This window comes from Ictalurus furcatus, unplaced genomic scaffold (assembly GCF_023375685.1).
Source record: "Ictalurus furcatus strain D&B unplaced genomic scaffold, Billie_1.0 scf4, whole genome shotgun sequence".
Classification (NCBI taxonomy): Eukaryota; Metazoa; Chordata; class Actinopteri; order Siluriformes; family Ictaluridae; genus Ictalurus; species Ictalurus furcatus.
In genome coordinates this window covers 244,427-259,426 of record NW_026521053.1, presented here as the reverse complement: position 1 = coordinate 259,426, position 15,000 = coordinate 244,427, and the positions used below count along the sequence as shown (strand labels likewise).

The following is a 15,000-nucleotide window of genomic DNA, read 5'->3' as shown; positions in this document are numbered from 1 at the left end:
GTGTGTGTGTGTGTTTATGCTGATGTTCTTCTCTGTCTTACAGCATTAAGGATAATACACTCACCAGGACTGGTGTATGACAGGAGTCTCACCTCAAACCTCTTCTCCAGGATAAAGCAGTCTTGGTGAAGAGTTAGAACCCGTCCCACATTTCCAGCAGTTTGGGAGCTGAATCATTAAACTTAAAGGGGCAGAGCAGAAACAAAGTCAAGAACAGGCAGAAGGTCGTACACAGGAGAAATCAACACACGTAACCAAATATCTGCTGTACAAAGCAACGGCACCGATCTGCCCCGGGGATGGAGACTGACGAGGCTCAAGTACACGTCCGGAAATGTACAGCCAACTCATCCCAAAGGCGGGAGCAGGCGTGTACGAGATGTGATCGTCCAATGGCAAGCAGGAACATGATGCGTCGCAGTGGACTGGGCTTAAAAGAGGAGGAGACAAGACACCCATCCCTCCCCCGACATAGACACACGAATGGAACACAGTACAAACAGAAATACAACTGAGGACGTAACAATGGTCAAGTATCAAATAAAATCTAAACTTGCATTGATGAAGGTAATGTTGTTAGTAATTGTTTATAAATTACCATGGTAGCACAGAGCTCCAAGGTATAAAAATATGGAGTTTGTCATCAATCGAACAGTAACCAGTTTTAATACCTAAAAAAGTTTACGTAGCAAAATTTAGCAAAGCGCTTTACAGTAAATTAAAATGTAAAATTAAACTAATGAAATGTTGTGCAGCACATGCTTATGTTAATGTTTATTTCATTATATGATCATATAAATAAATAAATAAATACTCCCAAAGTCACCAGAATTGAAAGCTTTGGTGCTGTTAAACATTTAGAGATTGAGGTTGTGGTGACTCAGTAGTTCACTCAGTATATCTGGGTAAGACACAGTGAACGACTCACTGCTGGCATTCATGAAGAAGTCATAAACTCCACTGGAATAATAAATAGGATCTAATAAAACCATGAGTGGAAATTATTGGTGTAAGTTTGTTAGGATTGACTTCCTCCAACCTGGAACTATATCCTCCAGTCCACGCGGTGGCGGTAACGCGCCTAACAGCTGCGTCTCCGACCAGTAGAAATCACAGAAGAAGAAAAAGCTGCAGCGGGTATCTCCTGAGCAGTTGAGTTATTACACCGAACTAATCATCTCCAGATTAAATTATTTCTGACAGTTTTACAGTTAGGTTTGATCCAGTTTAAACATAAAAGCTGGTTATTTTGTCTGTGTTTGAGGAATTAAAACTCCGTTCTGTTTTTAAACCCGAGGTAAGTTAAACGGAAGCTGTGTGGCCGAATCCCAAATTGATGTCATTTCCGGTTTAAGTGCACTACATTAGGGATGAAATAATGACAGTCTACACCCTATGTAGTGCACTATTTAACTCATGGGGAGAGATTTGTTATTCTGTTTTAGCGGCACTATTTAAGTATAACCTTACTTTATCCTAAAATCCATTGTTTGCTCCCTGCTTATAGCAACTAAAATAAACAACAGTGAATGTAAAAGTGGCTAAGTCATTTAGCAGCTAAAATAACTTTATATTTCTGTAATGTTTTTAATGTATAAACTGCTCAACTGAGGTGAAGTTGGGTTTATATTGGACATTCACTGCAAATTCGAGCTTCTCTCTTCTATTTCTCAAGAAATAAACACAAAAAGGACAAAATGTGTGTGTGTAGCTGGCGAGGTGACTTTGTAAAGCAATACTACGCGCATGCGCACGTAAGCATTCACGTCAACATGTCCGCCATATTGATGAGGGAAAGACCGCGCTGTAAACAAATACAAATAAACGGAGGAGCTGTGGTTTTTCTGGATAATAATTTACTTGATTTACCGGAGATGATAACGGCATCGTTTTCAAAAACTTGCCCTTTGAAACCCGTTTTCCAAAGTTTTCAGGCCCCGAAACGCCGTCGTCATGGAAACGAACAGCCAAACCGCATCAAAAGTTTTCGGTTTTTATTTGAAAACGTTGTGGTGTAAACGGCCCCTTAACAACTACAGCAAAATGCTGCTTTTATTGCTGAAGTCTTTCTGTAAACAAATAGAAATGAAATAGAATTTTTATGATTCACACTATATTACACTCCATTCTTCTTCTCAAACACAACTCTATTTTGAAAATAATCAAGATTTCTTTTGTTAAAAAATCTATTTCATGATGCAGCTTATTATTAGAGCTGCAACTAACGATTATTTTCACAATCGATTAATTGGTCGATTATTTTTTCGATTAATCTGATGGGGGCGGGGCAAACTTTCAGTGCCTTTTTTTGTTTATTTAAAATAAAATCCACAAACTGAGTGTTACAAATATAAATTCAGACTAAAACTTTACACAGATGTTTGTCCAAAACAGAAAAGAACCCAATACACACACACACACACACACACATATTATATATATATACATATACATATGCACATATATATAATTAATTAATTTAGGACTGTAGTTTAATTCGGTGCTTTTTGTGCATCCATAAAAAAAATAATGCATAAGTACTTATATAATATAAATGTAAACTAACTAAATAAGATAAATATACATAAACATTTATAAATAGTTAGATAGATAGCATTATTTTTTATGGATGCACAAAAAGCACAGAATTAAACTCCAGTCCTAAATGAATAATAAAAACTCACTTTCACTGCACCTTGTGGTTTCTGTATCTCGGTGTCTTTAGACATGATTTTACTTTTGATCATAATATTTGAATTAGACATTACAGATCTTACTCGCGCTACACTCTGTATCAGCGCGTCTACACCGCGCGTGACCAGCAACGCGGCCTCGTTACTAACACTTTATTTTCAGTGCTTTTTGAACTGTCTCTCAGCCCTAAATAGTTCCGCGGTATTTGTGTGGAATTGGGATGAACGTCTAGTTAAAGGGTTGATGTCTCGCTGGCGCAGTGATTTGTTCTTTAGGAGTGTTTTTCTCTTGAACAGCTCTCTGTGTGGAGACTTGAGGTAGTTCTGTAGTCACAGGTGCACAAATCAGTCACACAGCTCCAGCTCCACCTGCGCCTCTCGCAGGGAAACGGTTTCTGTGCACTGGCTCCGTCCCAAATCACCTTGTATGGAATCTCTATCTCTAGTGCACTAGGTGCGGTAGAGACTCCATTCGTTCAGACCGTGTGTAGTGTACCTAGATACGCAGTCGTGCAGGATTTGGGCACAGGCCACGCTAATGAAACATCATCCATTTCAAGTCAAGTTGCTATTGTTAAACATTTTACTAAAACCTGTATGGAAACGTTGCTGTTCAGTTGTTCTATAAGCGCAATTTCAACCAAATACAGTGGAGTGTAAAAGTTTGTACCCCCTTTTGGTTTCTTTTGGATGGAAGGGTGTTAAATGTCCTAAACACTACAGAATTTGACTGCAAGTAGAAGTTAATTTTATTATCAGACTCAGATATCCATGTTAATATTTTTAATACTGCTCATTAGTGTTAAATGACTTGATGATTTTGTGGTCAGTAAACCGTTTTTGTGTTGATTTTGATGTATGTTTTGGATCACTGTCCTGCTGGAAGATCCAACCACGGCCCATTTGAATCTTTCTGGCAGAGGCAGTCAGGTTTTTATTTAATATCTGTTGATATTTGGTAGAGTCCATGATGCCATGTGTCCTAACAATATGGCCAGGTCCTCTGGCAGAAAAACAGTCCCAGTACATTAAAGATCCACCACCATATTTAACCGTGGGCATGAGGTACTTTTCCATACGGCTACCTCTCTGTGTGCTTCAAAACCACCTCTGGTGTTTATTACCAAAAAGCTCTATTTTGGTTTCATCTGACCATAGAACCCGATCCCATTTGAAGTTCCAGTAGTGTCGGGACACTGAAGACACCTGAGTGTGTTTTTGGATGAGAGTAGAGGCTTTTTTCTTGAAACCCTTCCAAACAACTTGTGGTGATGTAGGTGACTTCGGATTGTAGTTTTGGAGACTTTCTGACCGCAAGACACAACTAACTTCTGCAGTTCTCCAGCTGTGATCCTTGGAGATGTTTTGTCCACTCGAACCGTCCTCTTCAGTGTGTTGACACGATATAGACACACGTCCAATTCCAGGTTGATTCATAACATTTCCAGTAGACTGGAACTTCTTAATTATTGCCCTGATGATGAAAATGAGCATTTTCAATGCTTGTGCTATTTTCTTATAGACACTTCCCATTTTGTGAAGCTCAACAACCTTTTGCTGCACATCACAGCTACAGTGGTGCTTGAAAGTTTGTGAACCCTTTAGAGTTTTCTATATTTCTACAAAAATATACACAAGATTTTCAGACAAGTCCTAAAACTACACAAAGAGAACCCATTTAAACAAATGTGACACATATTATACTTGGTCATTTATTTATTGCAGAAAATAATATTCCAATATTCCAATCTGGGAGTGGCAAAAGTATGTGAACCTTTTGCCTTCAGTATCTGGTCTGACCCCCTTGTGCAGCAATAACTGCAACTAATCATTTCCAGTAACTGTTGATTAGTCCTGCACATGGGCTTGGACATCAGTTTTGGCCATTCCAAACCAATAACTTTATTGTTCTTTAACCATTCTTTGTTTTGGGCCATTGTCTTATTGCATGCCCCACTTTCTCTTTAGATTCAGTTCAGTTCCTGGGTTCATTCTTGTCCTGCGGTTGCGGAACTCACCACTACACTAATTATAATCTTTCAGATAGCTTGGAGATTTAGTACATGTAGACCTTCTCAACTCAGGGTTTTCCATCCCAAGGAAAGTTTCTGACGCAGCCACTTCAGAAGTTCCTCCCAGTTTTTGTTTGTGACTTTCCTCAGAGAATGAAGAACCTGAGTCTTTTGTAGAAGGCACTGGAATGTCAACATCTGGCCGTGAAGTGTCTTACAACTCTGGTGCTGGTGCTGCGGATGTTGTATTGTGCCTGTCTCTCATCTGATCAATATGTCAGTGCACTACTTGCCCACTTCCCAATGCTACTGTGCACCATACAGGACTAGTTTTTTTCTGAACTTTTCCTGGAATAAAAGTAGGTCCAGAGCTGAAGTTCCTAGTATACACTGGGTCACCCACCACGAGATATCTTTCCTTTGCATGTTGGTCATGGTACCATTTTTGTCTCAATTGTTTGTCTCAATGAGACCCTGTGTAGACCAGTTTCCTTCCACACAGCAGTTTAGCGGCTGATTTGCCAGTGGTCGACTGTGGCGTCGTTCGGTAACTGAACAGCACTCTGGCTAGCTTTTTCAATGGACTCTCAGAACTCTTTTTCATCAGGGTTTTGAATGTTTGAACGGCCCTTTCAGCCAGACCACTGGAAGATGCATGGTAGGGTGCTGTGCTTGTGTTTGATGCCGTTTCTTTCGATAAACTCTTGGAATTCAGCACTGGTAAAAAACAAAAAAACTGCTATGGTCTGACACCACTACTTCTTGTATCCTGTGTTGGCTAAAGGTTTGTCTTAAGCACTGAATGGTAAATGTGGATGTAGACTTGATTAACAGATAAGCCTCTATCCATTTTGAGAATGCCTCTACCACGATCAAGAACATTCTACCCATCCACGGTGCACCGTAATCAATGTGAATCCTTCTCCACGGTTGCTCTGGCAACTCTCACGCGTGCAGTGGCGCGTTTCCCGGAGCGTTTCTGTTTTCCTGACAGACTGCACACGATTTGACCAATGCTTCCACCTCTGCATCCAAGTGTGGCAACCACATATAGCTACGCACCAGGCCTTTCATCCTGGTAATTCCCGGATGGGTTTCGTGTAGATGTCTTAGAAGAGCCGCACGCCGCGGATGTGGAATCACTACGCGAGTCCCCCATAACACAAAGCCTCCCTGTATGCAGAGTTCATCATTTCCTTACATATTAGGGATGTCACGATACCAAAAATCTAGTCGTCGGTACCGATACCACCAAAAGTACACGATGCTCAATACCACGGTGTGGTTTTTATTTAAAAAAAAAAAAGAGAGAGAATTAAAAAAAAATTATTAAATTAAAAACTCCTGGAGGACATCCTCCTCTGGCTGATACTGGCAGAGAGAGAGAGAGGGATATTTTAGTTCAAACACTGTCTGACCATGACTAATAAGTGCTAAGGTGCACTCCTAAACGCACACACACCCCTTATACTCTGAATGCAAGCATTAGATTAAATTCACTGATATGGTGGCAGGATAAAAAGATTTATTGAAAGCATGAACATGTGAATAATTATTAGTGACATGAGGCTACATTTAGCTGACAGGACACGGGCTGAATGGCGATGCATGGTGGTCCATTAGGAGGTAGTTTATAACATTGCAATGCGTTAGCGTTTAACAAATAACTGGATATCGCAAACATTACATGGAGCATAATGTTAGCTGATTTCACGGATACAATACCAGCTTCCTCAAACATAATATAGGACCTGTCTTTCGACTGTAATCCTATGGCGTTAATTTTGTGACCTAAAAATACCTCTACTTCTCCCATGAACTCGCACTTGCTCCTTCTTTGCCTCAGTCCACTCTTTTCTATCCTACTCAGTACCTCATCCAAGTTCTGCAGATGTTCATTAGCCCCTGAGACTAAAATGCCATCCAGATAAACTGTGACGCGTGCGATGTCTTGCAGAATCCCTTCTATTGTGCGCTGGAAGATCGCTGGACTTGAAGCAACTCCAAATGGTGGCCTGTTGTAAGTACATAATCCCTTGTGCATGTTGATTGTAACATACTTATTGGAATTTTTGTGCAGCATTATCTTCTGATGCGCATGGGTCATGTCCAGTTTGGAGAATTTTTCCTCCTGCCGACTGAGCAAATAATTCTTCTACCTTGGGAATTGGATACTGCTCCACACTAGAGCTGGATTTACTGCGGATTTATAATCCCTACAAATTGGGGTAGAACCATCAGTTTCCTGACTGGAACAATGGGAGCTGCCCACTCTGCAAACTGCATTGGTTCAATGATCTTGTCTTCCACCAGCCTCTGGAGTTCTCTCTCCAGCAGTGGACCCAACTCTTCTTTGAACACCTCGGATTGTCTCTCCAATACGTTAGCCAACTTATGTCCTGGTACATTTGCTACTGTATTTACCAGCTGAGGCAACAAATGATTTCCGTAGCACCCCCCCCCCCCCCCCCCACATACACATCTTTGAATGTTGAATCTTTGATGGTTGAATGTTGATCTTTACTGATGATCAGTCCACAGCCTACTTCAAATACCACCTCCATGCTATTCACTTCAATGGTTTGTGTGATAGGAGCAGCCCTAGGTAAGTCAAACTAAACAGAACCCTTACCTTCACTACAGTGAGAGAGAGGCCTTTAGTTGCATAAATGTTACCCTGGCTCCTTTATGACCTTACAGACTACTACTTGTCTTGCTCTTGGAGTGATCTTTGTTGGTTGATATCTTCTGGGGAGGGTAATGATGGTCTTGAATTTCCTCCATTTGTGCACAATCTGTCTGTGGCCAAATATTATCATTTTGTCTCGTTTGTTTAATTGGGATCTCTTGGTCTACTTTTAGGACTTGTGTAAAAATCTGATGTTTTGGGTCATCTTTATTCATATATATAGAAAATTCTGAAGGGTTCATAAACCTTCAAGCACCACTGAATATATCTTGGCCTCACTTATTGTTCTGAATGAGTAAGAGAATTTGGCTTATGCGTTACCTATCCCTGTGAAACAGGAAGTCATGGTTGAACAATGTCCTGTTCCTAGTTTCCCAAGTGTACAAAAAAGTAAGATATCAAGGGGAATATACTTCAAATACATTTCTCATGGATTCATAGGGGTGCCAATAATTGTTGTACACCTATTTAACAAATATTTTTTTATAAACTTGTGGTGTTTGCAATTGTTTATCCATGAGAGCAGAGTATTTTTGTGAATTTTTTTTGAACAAAAGGTTTTCTTCTTTGCTCATATTTACCAAGGGTGCCAATATTAGTGGAGGACACTGTACATGTCACTCTCAAGTGGAAACCTCATGACACACTGTTACTTTTCAGGAAATAAAAACCTGTCAACACTGTTACAGTTGGTATTGTGGCTGTATATAAGGTCAAACACATCATATTAACATTTTACCAAAATGAAGCTCGTTTAACCGCATGTTTATTCCTTACATAAATTAAACGCAAAGCATGTAGGGGTTCTACATGCATATAGTATTTGCACAATCAATAACCTATTCGAGTAATACATTGTCGTATATAAACTTGATTTTGTGTTTGTGTCTGCAGTGTCCAAAGCCCAGGCTGACTCCCCACCCCTTCAACCTTTGCAGCAATGCTGGCAGCACTATTTCCCAAAGACAACCTCTGGATATGACGCTGAGCACGTGCACTCAAAAACATCTTTGGTCGACCATGGCGAGGCCTGTTCTGAGTGGAACCTGTCCTGTTAAACTGCTGTATGGTCTTGGCCACCGTGCTGCAGCTCAGTGTCAGGGTCTTGCCAATCTTGTTATAGCCTAGGCCATCTTCATGTAGAGCAGCAATTCTTTTTTTCAGATCCTCAGAGAGTTCTTTACCATGAGGTGCCATGTTGACCAGTATGAGGGAGTGTGAGAGCGATGACACCAAATTTAACACACCTGCTCCCCATTCACACCTGAGACCTTGTAACACTAACAAGTCACATGACACCGGGGAGGGAAAATGGCTAATTGGGCCCGATTTGGACATTTTTACTTGGGGATGTACTCACTTTTGTTGCCAGCGGTTTAGACATTAATAGCTGTGTGTTGAGTTATTTTGAGGGGACAGCAAATTTACTCTGTTACACAAGCTGTACACTCACTACTTTACATTGTAGCAAAGTGTCATTTCTTCAGTGTTGTCACATGAAAAGATATCATCAAATATTTACAACAATGTGAGGGGTGTACTCCGTTTTTTGTGAAATACTGTACATCTTTTTATTTACTTTAATATTTATTCATAGTGTGTGTGTGTGTGTGTGTGTATATATATATATAATATATATATATATGTATATAAAATTAGTGTGTATATATGTTTATTTCATTAGAAAAAGTGCAGTACATTTTCATGGTACGGTCAGTACTGTTTATTTTTGTAATAAAGTGAACTTAACTTTTCCACTGAGTGTTATATTTTCATTCAGTAGTAATCGGTTATTAGCAGGTGCTACCCGACTTGGTTATCGGCGTCTGTAAGATCCACTATCGGTCAGCCTTTAAAATAGATTAATGTGTATGACATGATCTTCTTTAATTAATAAAGAAATGCACTTGTTGACAACTTGCTGTGGTATAAGGGGAATAAAACACTTCAGAATGTGCAGTTCTACCTTAGGGTGGTAACGGTCACTCCACTTCATTGGATCGTTGACTACTTTCCTATAACCGCATGTTTATTCCTTACATAAATTAAACACAAAGCATGTAGGGGTTCTACATGCATGTAGTATTTGCACAATCAATAACCTATTAGAGTAATACATTGTGGTATATAAACTGAACTTTGTGTTTGATGTGTCTGCAGTGTCCAAAGCCCGTGGTGGTGGCAGTGCATGGCGTGTGTGTGGGAGCAGGTCTGTTGGGAGTGTTAAGTACCATCATCTCATACACTCAGCAAACAATATGGATGGAACTTTCCAGAGTTGTGGTGTCACTTTTCCTGCAAAGCTTTAACCATCAGAGAGTTATCTTTTACTGGGGCTTTTAGCTGCAGGAGACTGAATTACTAACAGTTTTTTTTGTGGATCTGATTTCTTCTTTCGCAGGAGTGGATCTAATCACAGCCTGTGATATTCGTCTGTGCACACAGGATGCCTGGTTTCAGGTGAAGGTATGAGGAACATTAACTTGCCATACATTGCTTGCTTACATGTTTACACCAAGATCTGTAAACAAGTTATTTTTGTCCATATGATCATATATAGAGACAGTAAGTGATGAGAAGATAAGAATGGGCTGATTGTTCTGACTTGTACAAGCCCCTATGAAAGAGTTGACCACAAGGGGGCACACTCTGAACAATTATTTACATTTGCAGTTTGTTGAAGATTAAATAAACCACAGTGAGCATCAGATGTCTGGTTTTAATACAAAGTGGACTATTTTATGATATTACCATCTTGTCATTTATCAAAGAAGAACTCCAAAACCTGAAATTTGTTCATTTTTAGACAGAAAAATTCTGCAGTGTAGCTGTTCTAGTGGGCTTTCACACTGGAAGTTTAGTCCAAAACAGAGCAGTTTGCATGAAAAGTTGGTAATGTGACCGTCGTAATGTGGACTGGGAAGTGCACTGCGGTACCGAACCCGAGACTACCTGTAGAAGGTGGTCAGAGTTTGGTTACACTGGAACTGTGAATGTGAATTGTCCCATGAATGTGAACGCAACTTGTATCCGGGTCCGCACTTGTTCAGGAAGTAGAGTAACCTGTGCTGAAGGCCTGTTGTGGTGGTGACGTGTCATGACAGGTTTTGGCCCAAATCTGCAGTAACTTTGAAAAAGTGGAAGCTCCTCTGAATATTGTGGAGTTTCTTGATTTTGCGTTAATTTCTGTGATCACAAAATGGTGAAATTCTGGACTGACACATGGAAGATATAGAATGATAACAGAAGAATGTGACTTTGGGTTGTACCGTGTATTTTTTTTTTTCTTTCATGTAGCTTTATTATTTAGTATAAATGAAGGCAAGTGTGTGTTCTGTTCTTCATCTCTGCAGTCGTGTGTTCCCTGATGGTCAATGATCGCTGGAGCTCTGGAAATAGCAGGTGAGATTGCAGGCCGGAGTCCCGTCGCTGTCCAGGGAACCAAAATCAACCTCCTCTACTCCTGAGACCACAGTGTAACTGAGAGCCTAGACTACATGGTAAGAATCTGCTTAAGACATGAATAGCATTTTTAGCCTCAAGGTAGACCTATGCACACACAGTATGGCCGCAAACACAAAGTAGAGCGGTCGAAATCTGAGATTTCTCCTCTGCGTCTCCAGGCTACTTGGAACATGAACATGTTGCAGACACAGGATCTTATGAAGTCAGCGCAGGCAGCCCTGGAAAAGAAGAGTCCGAAAGACATGCCCTTCTCCAAGCTTTAAAGGAGAAGATCCAGGGATGTTGAAGCTGTGGTGGAACTGAGACTTCATCATCCACATATTTTTAGTTCTTCTTGCTAAGTCTGAGTTTCTTTTTAGTCTTTTTATTTTTAGACTGGTCAAAAGACTGATTAGTGGAAGTGAAATGATAGATGAACTTTTAATTACTTGCTTTATTATTTGCAGGTGCCTTGTACAGTAAGACAGGGTAACTAATACTCAAAAGCTTGTTTTGTGTGTTAACATGTACAGTAGATGTACATATTTTTTCTGGTGCTGTGTGACTGCAGAATGTAGTGCAGTTAACACATTAAATTTCCTTGGATGCTCACTTTTAACTCGAGGAGGTCACAGTTTGCCCAGACATCTTTTTTTAAATCCGTCAATCCGTCACCCACACGTCATTTCTGGGGGAAGAAGAGGAGGAAGCTGGACAGATACATTTATTTATTTATTTATTTATCATTGCTGTGTTTCCTCAATCCAGTGCAGAAAGAAGAAAAACACAACTGATTTAAAATAAAAATATAGAAAATAATCTAATGTAAGGTTCTGATCCGGTTTGCTTTCAGCAGGAAGGCTGTCCTCTTTCCTGTTGCTCTTTCTCTTCTATTAGTCCATTTGTCGAGTCTGAATCGGTTTGATTGTTTGATTCGTTTCGAGATGATTCGGAGTCAAATAATTTTCTAGTGAGAGTCGCACACTTCCAAATGAACTAGACTGAGATGAGTATTTGATTCTCACTAGAAAGTGATTCGACTCGAAATGAATCAGTCAATCTGATTCAGACTCGATAAAAGGACTATGAGATGTGATTAAGATATATATTCCAATGTTTTGCTTTACAATTCCACTATGTGTGTGTGTGTGTATGTGTGTGTGTGTGTGTGCGCGCACGTGTGTTTTTCAGGAGAACGAGAAACTCTGACACAACAGTACATCCTGACCATTGGTACTGTGTACACATCAACATACACGCACGTCTCCATGCTGGACATCTCAGGAGCTTTCACACACAGTGCTAGGAATATCCCGGGACAGAGAAATGCACCTTCTAAGTGAGCGAGTTTAGCGTCAACCGGTGAAATTTGCTGTAGCGTGAACACTTCGCCTCTGTGAGCTTCACTCTCCGTCAGGTTCACTGTAATTAGACATAAAATGTACATAATGTTTATTTTTCATACATTTAGGATTTAATGGTTTTTTTTTTTTTTACTCTTCGAGGAACAGAAATGATCTTTTGAGGCAGCTTCTTCATCACTACTTGCTCCGTTTGACTCAAAAACGTAACGACCGGTTTCAAAAAGTCACGATGTCTTCAGTTCATGTGATTTTACTGTTGAATTTAAACAGGAAATGTGAAATATTTTTTTCCTTTGTTTCCTCTACTGTCTTTTTGCTGTGATCTTGAACATGGTTGTAATTTTATTTAATTTTTTTTAAATAAATAAATGATCATTCTATTTCTCTCACTTTCCTTGTCCTAATTGTCCTGTATCTGTTAAATCCGTTTCATCTCTGGTCTTTCTGTCTGTATGAACACTTGTAGAAATGACATGTAGTCCATATTTTTAAATGATTTCATTCATGATTTTGAATTTAAATAAAGATGTTCTTTAATTCTGTATTTTGTCATTTAATTATCATTAGAAATCAGAAGATCAGATTAAAGCCACGGCTTCTTTACCTGCCGAAGCTGTAAAACTTTCAATAAACCAGTCAATAGATCAACTGAATAAATGTAGATTTTTAATTTACTGATTAGATGTATTGATGCTGTTGATAGATTATTTGAAGATTTTTATTGATCTTGTACAATCAATCAGTTAAATATTGAAAAAACCTGATAAATAGTTGATTAAATAAATGTAGTGTAATGTACTGAGTCAAATATGAAAACTACAAATAAATAAAATATATTTATATCTGTGTATAATTAAAAACCTCACTTAATACAAGAAATTCATATCCTAAATGTTGCAAGTGATTAATCTGATCATTTTATTCACCTGTTTAATTATTACTTTCTAAATAATAAACAAATGAATGTTCTGGATTCATGAGGAATGTTTACATTTTGTGTCCAAACTCAAAAGTTTAAACAAAGTGTATATTTATGATAATAAAGCACAAAGAACGTGAAACCTCAACACGACTACAATCATCGATGAATTAAATATTAATTTTAAAAAAATAAATTGAACGAGTAAGATGAAGTATATTTTTAATTAAAATGTAATTAGAAAGGAGCACTTTTAAAGTGGATTTGATTTAAAATAATGATAAAGCTGTTTTTTTTATGTATTTGTATATCTTATCCTCTATCGTGTTTAAGAAGAAGAGAATAATGAAGCTTTTTATGAAATAATATTTGGGTTTATTTTATTTTCCTTTATTTTCTCCTCATAGATTCAAATTTACGTCAACGTCCGTTACGTTGGTGACGTCACCGCGAGGAGCTGAAAGCGGTGTTTGTGTTAGTTCTGGCCCGTTTGGACCCAAAATAAAGTGAGTTTATTCAGTTCTGTGTAACCGAACCCGTTGTGTTTTGTGCTGTATTGTGTGTATGTGTGTAGTTAACGGTGTTAACACCTGTGTTTCAGGTGTATCAGTATGAAGCAGGCGGTGACGGCGCAGTGATTCACTCTCGGAGCTCGGTTCACTTATGACCGAATCACCGGGGAACCGACCAAAGATAACTCACACCCGCACGGAGAAGAAGTGAGAAATAACATTTTATAACTTTTTTTATTCACTCCTCTGGTTCAATATTAATGTTAATATTATACAAATATGCTAGCGGTGCTAGCTTTTGAAGAGGCAGTCCAGTCCACGCATGTGCAGTGTAATTAATGAGCAAGCTAATCGAAATGAGATTAGCAAATAGGTCGATGTTATTTTTGATTCTATTTAAAACGATGAATTCACTCTGTCAATAACTGCCCAGTCTGAGAATACTGCATGATTTACTTTTATAAGTGGACGTGGCTGAACGACATTTAGCTTCACTGGCTAATTAGAGCTCTTTTGCTAGTTAATGGCTGAGTCATCCGGCTTCGCGCATGCGCAGTGTGGGTTTAGGCGCTATAGTTCTCTTCTTTTGAATTATTATTATTATTATTATTATTATTATTATTATTATTGAGACCATTTGGGTGAATTTGGAGCATGTGGGGGGTTTGAGTGACCCCAGAATGACCTATAAATATTCTTTTAATATCTCCAGAACTGAAGCAGCACAAACGAAAATTTTTACGGCACAAACTATTCTGCAGATGTTTTGTGTTGGTGGGGGGGCCAACTTCACGCAGGTTGTGCGTGTGTGTGTGTGTGTGTGTGTTTGTTTGTTTGTTTGTTTGTTTGTTTGTATGCTCTTCAAATATCCAGGTGTTAGATGATCAAGTGTGTAGTGTACAGATAGAGTGCACAATTTAAGAAATAGGAACCAGTCAGAGAGAGGACATCATAATAAGAGCAGGAAGCACTGACCAAATAAGGAAATAGATTAAACCGGTACACGGCGTATGGGAGGCAGGAGATCGTGACAGTTATGTTGAATTATAACGTGTTGGATTATAGAAATAAATAAAGTGGTACTGATGTGTGTGTGTGTTTTAGGATGAGCTGGAGTGGGGCAAAGAGAACTGCATTCAGATCAAACGGTCACGACTCTCACTCACTCGCACACATCTATACACACACTTCTTGACACAGATCCCTAACTATCATTTCTGGTGTGTGTGTTACAGGTGGCTGAGTTGTTTGAGGATCTGAAGAATTGAGTGTCACAATTCAACATGCACATCAGCGAAACTTCCTCTGACTACACCAGCGTGCACACACAGAAATTCATAGTGCAGGTAACACACACACACACACAC

At 39.1% G+C, this 15,000-nt stretch overlaps 1 protein-coding gene across 19 annotated transcripts in view; it reads left to right on the top strand.

The window, feature by feature from the left end:
- LOC128604859 (NACHT, LRR and PYD domains-containing protein 4-like) overlaps positions 1-15,000 on the top strand; it is a 126,225-nt gene that overhangs the window by 18,975 nt on the left and 92,250 nt on the right. For 2 of the 19 annotated variants that reach the window (XM_053619930.1, XM_053619929.1), the window contains exons 11-12: positions 44-1,151; positions 6,663-6,724. The exons of 6 other annotated variants lie outside the window; for them this stretch is intronic. In XM_053619930.1, the coding sequence (XP_053475905.1) occupies positions 44-80 (37 nt within the window). In that variant the 3' untranslated portion in view covers positions 81-1,151; positions 6,663-6,724. Of the gene's footprint in view, positions 1-43; positions 1,152-6,662; positions 6,726-8,288; positions 9,149-9,554; positions 10,182-10,747; positions 10,895-11,017; positions 13,179-13,528; positions 14,980-15,000 lie in introns of those variants that run through there. 11 more of the 19 variants (XM_053619933.1, XM_053619932.1, XM_053619939.1 and 8 more) reach the window with 10 other exon arrangements.